This window comes from Mytilus californianus, unplaced genomic scaffold, assembly GCF_021869535.1.
Source record: "Mytilus californianus isolate M0D057914Y unplaced genomic scaffold, xbMytCali1.0.p SCAF_10, whole genome shotgun sequence".
In the NCBI taxonomy this organism is placed as follows: Eukaryota; Metazoa; Mollusca; class Bivalvia; order Mytilida; family Mytilidae; genus Mytilus; species Mytilus californianus.
The window spans coordinates 73,824,440-73,836,659 of record NW_026262582.1 but is presented as its reverse complement, the minus strand read 5'-3'; the positions used below and the strand labels follow the sequence as shown (position 1 = coordinate 73,836,659).

General features: G+C 33.8%; 1 protein-coding gene across 12 annotated transcripts in view; it reads left to right on the top strand.

Moving 5' to 3' along the window:
• LOC127718513 (uncharacterized) overlaps positions 1 to 12,220 on the top strand; it is a 150,120-nt gene that overhangs the window by 58,678 nt on the left and 79,222 nt on the right. For 10 of the 12 annotated variants that reach the window (XM_052224571.1, XM_052224576.1, XM_052224569.1 and 7 more), the window contains 2 exons: positions 583 to 1,158; positions 10,955 to 10,990. In XM_052224571.1, coding sequence (XP_052080531.1) covers positions 583 to 1,158; positions 10,955 to 10,990 — 612 coding nt within the window. Of the gene's footprint in view, positions 1 to 582; positions 1,159 to 5,305; positions 5,336 to 7,678; positions 8,246 to 8,888; positions 9,465 to 10,954; positions 10,991 to 12,220 lie in introns of all 12 variants that reach the window. The other 2 variants (XM_052224573.1, XM_052224574.1) reach the window with 2 other exon arrangements.

The following is a 12,220-nucleotide window of genomic DNA, read 5'->3' as shown; positions in this document are numbered from 1 at the left end:
TTTCCATATTATCAACTAAAAATGGTTCTATAACAGATAGGTAAAACTGTTAACTGCTAAAATGATCAGCAATAAATCTGCAAAATTGCCAATATCAAAGGCGAATTTAGAGGTAGGCACAGGGGTTTTATTCCCCCGATAAAGCTACATATATAGTTAAGCCCAACTCCTTATGTTGCCTTGGTTACCACCTACCTTTTTTTAATCCTGGATCCACAACTGAATAGGATCAAAACTATTGAATGTCTGGAGTTCTTGCCCTTTAACAATAAGAAAAGGATTTATTGATATATATATATTGATATATATATTCTTAAAAACAATAATTGATAGAGAGCAACTGTAATTAAAACTATTCAAATAGCAAACTAAGAAGTTAAAATTAGTTAATTGATTAAAAATTGATATTGTGATTACTGTTAAGGGAAGGGCCATTTGATTTTTGGTGTTTGACATGGCAGGTTTAAGAAATAAATATCAGTTTGTTAAATTTAGCCAGGTGAGCAATTCATGGACCTATGATCTTGTTTCTATGCCTAATGTATATACTAAGAATAAGGACACCAATTATTTCTATTACAGTTGCCACAACTGTAAAACCACAGGAAACTGGTTATGATTTGGTTGTTATCCTTGATTCTTCTGTTTCGCAAGAATATTTTGATTGGATGACAACATTTACTAAAAATCTCGCTGATACAGTTAGTATCGATGATGAAGAATTTAGAGTTGGTTTGTTGAGATATAGCACAGATTCTAATGTTCAGTTCAATCTCAAGGACTATCAATCCAGCAGTGATGTACAAAATGCTGTTGACCAGGTCAGATACAGGGGTGGAATAACAAACACAGCACAAGCCATAGATACTGCTAGAACCCAGATGTTCAGACCTGACCAAGGTGATCGTGACTATGCCAGAAACTTTATATTGTTGATAACTGGTCAAGATAAGAGTTTGAGTACAAATGATGCTTGGCGAGCGGCAGAGAGAGCAGAGACAGACGGAATCCAGTTATATGTTATGGGATTGAATATTAATGATCGTGAGGAGCTGGATGAGACCTCTTCCCATCCTTTGAACACCTATCAATATTTAACAAGGAGTGAGAGAGAACTAGCTGAAGTTCCTCCCCAGATATATGCTGATCTTCTTGGTAGTAAGTAACACAAGCTACATTTGTATAATAATCACTTACCAAAGTAAATAATTTTGGCTCCCCTGCAACAAAAGTTGTGAAAATATCAGGAGCATCATCAACTTTTATGTGCAGTCTCAGGTTATAGTTCTAGTTATAAGGAGTTATTGGGGAACTTGCTGAAGTACCTCCTCAAATTTATGCTGATCTTCTTGGTAGTAAGTAACTCGAGCTACATTTGTATGATAATTTATTACTGAAGTAGTTATATATATAAAAATAAGGAGTTGAGGTATGATTGCCAATGAGACAACTATCCACTTAAGTTCAAATAAAGTGGATGTAAGCAATTACAGGCAGCCGTACGGCCTTCAAAAATGAGAAAAACTCTTACCCTATAGTCGGCTATAAATAAAAAGGCCCTGACATTAAAAATATGTCTGTCTTGCAACAAAAGTTGCAAAAGAGATCTAGAAATATAGCCATCACAGTCACATTTGTCAATGTTAAGGTTCAGTGTGTGGTTGGCAAAAGTATTTTTTAAGACATTAATGACTAGGCATTGTCAAAACTTCATGGATTTTTACAAAACTTGGAACAGAAGCTCCTTAGAACAAAAGACCAGACTCTTGAAATAATTTAAGTTTTGTTATGATTTGATTCAATCTTGCAAAAATAAAAAGTAAAATATCAAAAATACCGAACTCCAAGGAAATTCAAAACGTAAAGTCCCTTATCGAATGGCAAAATCAAAAGCTCAAAACACATCAAAGGAATGAAAAACAACTGTCATATTCCTGACTTGAAATAATTTAATAGATGTACCTAAAAAAAAATTCAAGTTGAGATAATTTTTTGCAAATAATTAGTAAAAGCTTCAACTTGTTAAAGGTCATAAATAATGTCAATTTTGATAGAAATCTAAAAAATAGACAATATTTGAGAGCTTGAAACAAAACAAGCCTAGGGGATTAGGAAAAGTAATTGACGGTGTTGCAACCATAAGACAAGTTCAATAACATAATTAATGCACTAGAAATTACAAACAAAATAGATAAGTTTATCATGACAGACCATAGGACCCGCTCCTGGGAAGATGTTACCTTAGGAAATAGTAGTCTACTTGCAGCTGTAGTGACTCTGACCAAGTCATAGTACACTAAAATGCACTTGACGTGTCTCTTGATTAATTTCCACTTTAATGCTTTAAATGAAATTTTTTACCACATGCAGAAAGTTTAATGTATCAATATGTAGAAAAAGTTGTTTTTATTATTTTTTTCAGTGTCAAAGAATCCCCCTCCAATGAGACAAAGACCAGGTAAGTAACTTATCAATTATTATTATATTTTAGAGCCATGTACAGAAAGAGTCAAATTTGAAACTGGTATAAAGGCTTATTATCGCAATGAATCATAGTTTAAGCAATGACTAGATAGAAAATATGTCTTTTTTGAAAAATTTACACATCAGTCTCCTTTTTATGATGTTTCAATCAGCATCAATTTCAAGTTTCCATTGAATTAACTGAAAACAGGCTAATTTCCATTGCTTTTTGGGAACAAAATCTTAAAAGCACATGTTTTGTCAAAAGAGATCTTGTAACGTTATATGTTTAAATAATAAATGAGATATCTGACTTGAATACTTAGTTTGTCAAACCCGGCGAACTATGATGCCTAATACTAAGTTATATTGAAATAATGGAAATTTTATCGTCTGACAATTCTAACCAGTGTTACACCAATTTAATGGATGTCAAAGGCTAAACTAGGACATAATTCCGGTGTAAAGAAATCCAAATTTAAGAAGATAAGTCGAGTAATCCCACTTGGAACACATTTTACTGCGTTTACATCACACAACATCAATAATGAAGTTCTTTAAAGCTGGGCAATGAAAAGTGTCACCTGGTGCAGTTATAAAAAGTTGACCCAATTAAGACACCATGCTATACAATGCAATGTTAAATTTTGAATTTACAAGTGAAAGGAGAGCAATCATTTCCAAACAGTAATCACAAGCTTTTTATGTTTCTCTTATAGTGAAACCTGATGTAGATATTAAACCATACAGAAGCACTGTACTTTACGGAGGACCTGTGACAATACAGTGTACAGTCAATTCTGACATACCTGTCAAGGAGGTCACATGGTATCGTGTCCGAGGTGATTCACGGACACCAGTTGTAGTAGATGGTAGAAAATACAGTGGTTCTTCAGTACGTGTGCCCTCTCTTACAATAAACAGTGCAAACTTTAAAGATGAAGGTACATATGTATGTACTGCAGAGAATGCTGCTGGTGTTGGATCCAGTACTAATGGTGACGTTGATGTTACTGGAGGTAAGTGTACATAAAATCTAGAAGTCCATGTATCATACTATAGCACTAAGGAATGCTGAGTTTGATCTGACTTTGTGGATTATACTTTGTCAGGAATTCTGGGAATCAAAATGAGGGCAACAAAAGTGTTACAGCTTTTCCATAAAAGCATGCAAAGCAAACCTTTAATCAACTTGCTTGCTATGTTTGTTTGGATGTTTGTAAACAACAAGTTGGTAGTCTTATTTCAGTCTGTTTACTATATACTGGAATTTGATTGGACCAAAAACATTAACTTCATTTAAATGTTAAATTTCACGTTGTATGTCAATTTTTATTGTCCAATCAAATACCAGTATATATAATACAGACTGAAACTCCGCCTACCCTTTTGTTTACAAACATCCAAGCAAACATAGCAAGCAAGTCGATCAAAGGTTTGCTTTGCATGCTTTTATAGAAAAGATGTATCAATAATATTATCTCAGGAGTAAGTAACTTAAATGTCTAAAGCTTTCAAGGTTTCTAAGGCCTTCTGAATATTAGACATATTTTAGCTTATTTTTAATCATGTGTGTAGTATATTTGAATCCTTTGAATTTTTTTTTGCATTTAGATTTCATGGAAAGTTTTGCATAATTTTAAGATAATGCTATGTTCAGCTGTCATACTTTTGATAAATTGACTTAGATCTCTAACTCCATAAATGTTATTTTCTAGCTCTTCCTGTTGTCACAGTTCCAAAGAGGGAATACACTGGAGATTTGGGAACAGAGGTAACACTGGAATGTGATGTTGTGGCCAATCCTCCTGAAACCACTGTCTCCTGGAGGAGAGAGGAGCGAGGAGAGATGGTTGATGTTGACACCAGGTCCTCTCGTTACTCTCGTGTCTCTCCCAGCTCACCATCTCTGACTATTAGAAATTTGGATACTTCAGATACAGGAATGTATCAATGTTTTGCTGATAATCCTGTTGGAACTGCACAAAGTCAACAGACTTCTCTCAGAGTTATTTGTAAGTACATGGTGTAATTCATTTTAGGAAGAAAAACGATCACAAGTTGAAAGATAGATAAGAAATCAGAAACTTATTGGAAAATTCATACATATATTTGTTACTTCATCTATTATCACAAAACATAAAATATATGCACAGTACAATTTAAGTTTTTTTTAGGAAAAGGAGACATGCATAATTGCACTGTTGTCAAATTGAAATTTTTTTTCAATTGTTCTTTGATGCCCTTGCTCCTTCTATAGTCTTGGGAATAGGAGTCTGTAGGGACCTTCTTATCTTTTCATGAATTTGGAGGCAAACAATGCATCAAGATCTTTCTAAAAATGTAGTTTTGTGATTCCACCATTTCAGTAAAAAAAAAATGAATGAAAGTGAGGAGCATGAGGAGAAATTATTTCTAATCTCAATTATTTCCAGTCTGGAAAAATCTAAGCGACTGTGGATATACATGTGTATTTCATAATTTTTTTTATGCCCCCGCCGTAGCGGAGGGGGCATTAGGTTTTACCCTTGTCTGTCTGTACATCCCAAAATTGGTTTCCATTATCTAACTTTAGTTTGCCTCAACCAAATGTTATGAAACTTATACACAATGCTTATTACCACAAAACACAGATCAAGTTTGAATTTTGGTGTCGTCACTTCTATTGTTCTAGAGTTATGCCTCTTTACAAATGGAAAAATTGCTGAATATTTTGTTTCCGTTCTCTGACTTTAGTTTGCCTAAACAAAATATGAATCTTATACACAATGCTTATTATTATAAAACACAGATCAAGTTTGAATTTTTTTATTTCATAATTGTAATTTTTCTTATTTTTCAGTGCCAATCACTCTTCCAACAACTGATAAACGTAAGTAAAAGTGAAAATAAGCATCCAGCCATCAATCTGTAAATTTTTATTGTTTTTTGTCGAGCCTGCAACTTCTGTCGCAGAAAGCCAGACATAGGGATAGTGATCCGGCGGCCGCGGCTATGATGTAGACGTTAACAAACTACTTAAAAGCTTTATATTTCAGAAGGTAGAAGACTTGGCTGCTTATACTTTGTATATAGATGCATTGTATTATGAAGTTTTCATCTGTCATATGTCTGTTGTCCTTGACCTGATTTTCTAGGTTCAGTGACTACTTTAAAAAAAAGTTTGCAAGATCCTCATGCCTGTCAGACAGTTTTCACTTGAGCTCGACCTTAATGGATCAGTGAACAAGGTTAAGTTTTCTTATATGTCTGCCTGGCAGTTATCATTTGACCTTGATTTCATTTTCATGGTTCATTGGTCAATGTTAAGTTTTTCTGGTTAAGTTTGTTTCTTAGTATACTATATGCAATAGGTCAGCTATATTTAAAACATTGAATCTTTGTAAGGTGTACATGACTGTCTGGCAGGTTTCATCTGACCTTGACCTCATTTTCATAGTTCATTGGTCAGTATAAAGTTTTCATGGTTTGGCCTGTTTCCTTTATGCTATAAGCAATAGGTCAGCTATATTTGGTGTATGGAATGGTTGTAAGGTGTACATGTATTTCTGGCTTAGTTTATCCCGCCTTGGCCACATTTTTTTTTATCTTGTTAAGTTTATGTGATTTTTGTCGAGCCTGCGGCTTTTGTCGCTGTAAGCTCGACATAGGGATAGTGATCTGCCGGCGTCGGCGGCGTTAGCTAACTTCTTAAAAGCTTTATATTTTAGAAGGTGGAAGATCTGGATGCTTCATACTTTGTATCAGAATGCCTCATGTTACGAAGTTTCCGTCAGTCACATGTCCAATGTTCGTGACCTCATTTTCATGGTTCAGTGATTACTTGAAAAAAAAGTTAAGATTTTTTGTAATGTTAAATTCTCTCTTATTATAAGTAATATGATAACTATATTTGGTAAGTGCATACCTTGCAAGGTCCTCATGCCCGTCAGGCAGTTTTCACTTGACCTCGACCTCATTTCATGGATCAGTGAACAAGGTTAAGTTTTCGTGGTCAAGTCCATATCTCAGATACTATAAGCAATAGGTCTAGTATATTCGGTGTATGGAAGGACTTTAAGGTGTACATGTCCAACTGGCAGGTGTCATCTGACCTTGACCTCATTTTCATGGTTCAGTGGTTATAGTTAAGTTTTTGTGTTTTGGTCTATTTTTCTTATACTGTATGCAATAGGTCTACTATATTTGGTGTATGGAATGATTGTAAGGTGTACATGTCTAGCTGGCAGGTGTCATCTGACCTTGACCTCATTTTCATGGTTCAGTGGTCAAAGTTAAGTTTTTGAGTTTTGGTCTTTTTTTCTAATACTATATGCAATAGTTCAACTATATTTGGTGTATGGAAATATTTTATGATCTTTATGTCAGTCACGCAGGTTTTAATTGACCTTGACCTCATTTTCAAGGTGCATTGCTCAGTGTTAAGTTTTTGTGTTTTGATCTGTTTTTCTTAAACTATAAGCAATAGGACAATTATATTTGTTGTATGGAAGAATTGTTAGCTGTACATGCCTGCCTAGCATGGTTCATCTGACCTTGACCTCATTTTCATGGTTCATTGGTCAATGTTTAGTTTACTTGGTTAATGTTAAGTTTATGTGACAGTTGTAATAAAGCTTTATATTTAGGACTATCAACATAATATCAATGATTAGTAAAGAAGGCGAGACATTTCAGCGTGTGCACTCTTGTTGTATTTGAACTTTTATTAAGGACTATCAACATAAAATCAATGATCAGTAAAGCAGGTGAGACATTTCAGCAGGTACATTCTTGTGTTGATTTAGAAATAAGCCTTTTAAGTACAAAGAAAATTTTCTAGTGGAAGAATCCCTTAGATTGTAACATATTTACAGACTGCTGTAATGTTGTAATTTTACACTTCTGTCCAAAGTCAGTCAGAACCATCTTTTATATCTTACCCCATCATGCATACAATTTTAATTTATTATTACCTTTAACTCTTAATGTTATCTTTCTTAAATAATCACCACAAGTCCAATCATCAAATTTGAAAAGATATACCCCATGCAATAATTTTAGAGAGACACCATCAACAAATCTTTTCCAATTTGTAAAGAAATTGAAAAAACAACTGAACTCATGTGCTTGTTCCATATGGAAGTGTCAACTCATTCCATGTTTTTGTCATTTTTGATACTCTATTGTACATACAATACAATCAGAATGCTTATTTTAAATATTTTTTTCACAGCATGTGGTCAAGCAAAGGTTGATATTGTTATTATTTTGGACTCCTCAACCAGTGTGGGTGATGCTAACTACCAGAAAATGAAAAATTTCTGTAAAGATTTCTTAAAGAATGCTGATTTAGATTCCGGTAATATACAGGCGGGAATTGTTTCATATAGTACTGGTGTCCATATTGAATTCCAAATGAATGACTACAGTAGCTCACAAGACATAATGGAAGCTATTGATGCCATTCCATATAGATATGGAAGTACAAACACTGCTGATGGTTTGAGAACAATGCGTTCACAAATGTTCACGGCTTCCAATGGGGATCGTGATGGTGTGCCTAATGTAGTACTTATATTAACTGATGGTGTGTCAAATATAAATTCAAGAAGAACCATTCCTGAGGCAGAGAAGGCTCGAGAAGAAGGAATTCATATCTATGCTGTTGGTATTGGTTTAAGAGATACCCGTGAGTTGGATGCCATGGCCTCTGAACCAGCTTCAGAAAACAGCTTCAATGTTCAAAGCTTTGATGAATTGGCAGTTTTGAGTGACCAAGTTTTCCAAGCTTTCTGTCCAGGTAAGCTATGATAAATATTCGAACAGTTGTTTGACCAACCCTGTGGTCAAAGGATTGGATGGTAGGTTCTAGAACCAAGGACATTAAAGTATTTGCATCTTGTCTTCTAGTCAAAGCAAAGGCGAACAATCTTAAGGCCAAAATTATATGCCTGTTTAGGGTAACATTTCATAATTTTATACTTACTGTTATTTTTTTCAGCCAGCACATAAAAAATATAGAAAGTATATCTGTCTATTAAAAGGCAAAGGAAATTTTTGATTTTAGTAACAATTTTTTTGTACTTGGCTTTAATGCCTTTTTAAGCACATTTCTCCATATCGTGGAGGTCAGGTTTTTTTTAAGGAAGAAGACAAATTACTTTGAGAAGACAACTCACCATAGGCATGAGATCAGTGTCAAAAGCACCTTTCCAAGAAGAATTCTAATGCACAAACTCAGTCTTTTCAGGCTAGTTATCACTATAGACAAACTACTTAGACCACTGGGCCACCTAAGCCCCCTGATTTTAGCATGTTTTCATCCTAATGAATATGTATAAGTTGAGGTAACCATTATTCAGTATATCACCATTACAACCAAGAACATAAATTTTTTATGCCTAATATGCTCAGAATCAGTAGACCAATTATTTCTGTTACAGTTGCCACAACAGTAAAACCACAGGAAACTGGTTATGATTTGGTTGTTATACTTGATTCTTCTGTTTCTCAAGAATATTTTGATTGGATGACAACATTTACCAGAAATCTTGCAGATACAGTAAGTATCGATGATGATGAATTTAGAGTTGGTTTGTTGAGATATAGCACAGATTCAAATGTTCAATTCAATCTCAAGGACTATCAGTCTAGTGGTGATGTCAAAAATGCTGTTGATCAGGTCAGATACAGAGGTGGAATAACAAACACAGCACAAGCCATAGATACTGCTAGAACCCAGATGTTCAGACCTGACCAAGGTGATCGTGACTATGCCAGAAACTTTATATTGTTGATAACTGGTCAGGATAAGAGTTTGAGTACAAATGATGCTTGGCGAGCGGCAGAGAGAGCAGAGACAGACGGAATCCAGTTATATGTTATGGGCTTGAATATTACTGATCGTGAGGAACTAGATGAGACGTCTTCTCATCCTTTGAACACCTACCAATATTTAACAAGGAGTGAGAGAGAACTAGCTGATGTTCCTACCCAGATATATGCTGATCTTCTTGGTAGTAAGTAACACAATCTACATTTGTATAATAATCACTTACCAAAGTAAATCATTTTGACTCCCCTGGTACAGAAGTTGTGAAAATATCAGGATCCTACTTTGGCTTGATCAAGCTACATTTGTATGATAATCATTTACTTTTGAACCCTTTGGGTCCCTTATGACAAAAAATGCAAAAGTGCAACATAGTGATCCTGCATTGGCCTTATCAATATTTAGGTTCAGTTTTTGATTATAGATTTTAGAAGTTGATTATAATGTTGTCAAACACTCCTGTATTTTTAGAAAACTTGGGGTAGGAGCTTTTTAATGAACAAATTACTGAGTTTTCAGAGCATGTTTAAATCTGTGATTAAACTTTCAAATGCATGCATCCTTTGAAATTATTTCTAATACAATGTAATTTAGTTTGTTGTACTTTCAACATGTTTTACAACCTTTATAAAAATTGAAAAAAAGAAAAATATTCTATTTTTTTTTATGATTGGATTAAATCTGGAGAAAAAAAATTGAATTTAAAAGAAATAAAATCCAAGTTTTCTGCATGAGTGGCCAAAAATTATTTCAGCTATGATAGAAGCCAAAAATATGAGGCATTTGAGATCTTAAAAAAAAGTCCTATGTGATCAGGTAGAGACATCTAAGAGTTCAAGGATTAAAATTTTGTACACCACATGCATGTTTTGGTCTAAAGTAAGATTAAGCAATCCTACTTTGGCTTTGTCAATATTTAGGTGCAGTCTTAAGTTATAGTTCTTTTATATGTAAATTATAATAGTTATGGATTTTTACAAAACTTGGGACAGAAGCTTTTTCATGAACAAAAGAAAGTATTCAGAATTAATCTACTTCCAAGTGAATGATGTAAACAGTACTGAATTTTAATACTGTACTGGATTAGTCTGAAAATTGACTGAAATGCTGAAAACCACTTTTCATAGATGTTCATTTTAAAATGACTTTTTCAGACTAAAAATTGTTTACTAGTGAAAGTAATTTCAGTTTTGATACAAAGTCAAAAACATAAAAAAAAGAGAGGTAATCTGGTAAAACCATGTTAGAAGACTTGAGGGCATTGCAACCATATAAGTACAATTAGTTATTTATTGAACTGGAAATAACAAATGGATATGTTCAATCATATGCTAGACCAAAGGAATATCTACTAGGCAGATGTTACCTTAAAAAAAACAAAAAAGCATAAGGTTAGAATTTTGGACTGGAAATTTCAAACAAAATGAATAGGTTAAATCCTGCTAGAACCAAAGTACTGGCTAATGGGAATATGTTACCGACGGGATTAGAAGTGTATTGGCATATCTATAAACTGAATCATTTCAAAGTACTTTAGAAAATGTACTTGAAAATTTCCACCAGTTACAATTCAGACAAAAAACAAACGAAAGCCAGAAGTAAATTATTTCCAAAATGCCAAAAAAAACAGAGAATTTACTGTATCAACATGTAGAAAAAGTTGTTTTTATTTTTCAGTGGGAAAAAATCCTCCTCCAATGAGACCAAGACCAGGTAAGTAACTTATTAATAGTTTAGAACCAGGAAAAGATATTTTATTCTCTAGGATCATAAACTGTTCGTCAAAATTTCAAACAGGAAGATGGTTATACCATATTTATAGTGATTCTATAAAACAATTCAGGGATTGGCTTCTCCAGTGTCCCAAAAATCTATTTTCAATTTCATCTGGGAAAAAGAAACAGCCCCATGTTAAAATGTTCGTTCCTGATTGAGCAGGAATGAAAATGTTCATGCTTGACTGTGCAGGTATGAGAATTGATAGAAACCAATGCTGGTAAGTTCTGCTGTCTGCTAGCACAAATCAGTAACCTGAACAGTTTAATTTTACTTTTGGCATTAATTTTATATGATTGTTAAACAATTGAATTATTGCTGATGGACATTAATGGATGTGTAAACCATATACCTGCCAACCCTCCCGTTTTGAGTGGGTGTCTCCCGCGAAAAGGACAAAATTCCGGAAATCTCTCGCTTGCCGGTCCACTCCCGTGCAGGAGAATAGTATCTCCCGCTTTCGGATATGTTTACCTGAAATGACCCGCATTTGTAATTCTCTGGCTTTTTCATTCCAGTCAATAGAAATAAATAAACAATCGGCGATCATTTGAAAACTTTGGTCAGAAGTTTTTATGTTCGATTTATAAGTAATCGAAATTCATTTCTGCTATGTCAACTCCTACAAGATAGAGGACTTTGTCTGGACCAAGCTGCAGTGTAAAAAAGAGGAAATAGATAACTGTAAATAGAAATGTCAAGCATATTGAATGAAAGATTTTCAATTTTTACTTGGCAATAAATCTTCATTTTGCACACCATGTTCAATCAACTTTTCGGTTTCTTCTTGTGGTCTGTACGACGTTTGAAAGCATTCTTAGTGTGAGATTCACAACAAAATAAAAATATGGAATGTTATGAATTATGAGACTCAGAGGTATTGAAAAATGCAAAAAAAAAAAATACCTTGTATATATTATTACCGTGGATTGAAGAAATAAAGTATATTTATTAACTCTTGTTAGTGTTTTGTAGATAAATAAGTAAACAAGTCATATATTTAACTTGAAAATGTTGTTTGTGCAAAATCTAACCCTCTTTGAAGCTTAAGGTTTCAGAGGTTGGCAGGTATGTGTTAACAAAATTGATATCAACTGTTTTTTCAAAACTTGCCCCGTTGATAATGTGGTCAAATGACCCTCTTAAGACAATTGAAAGTAATTACTT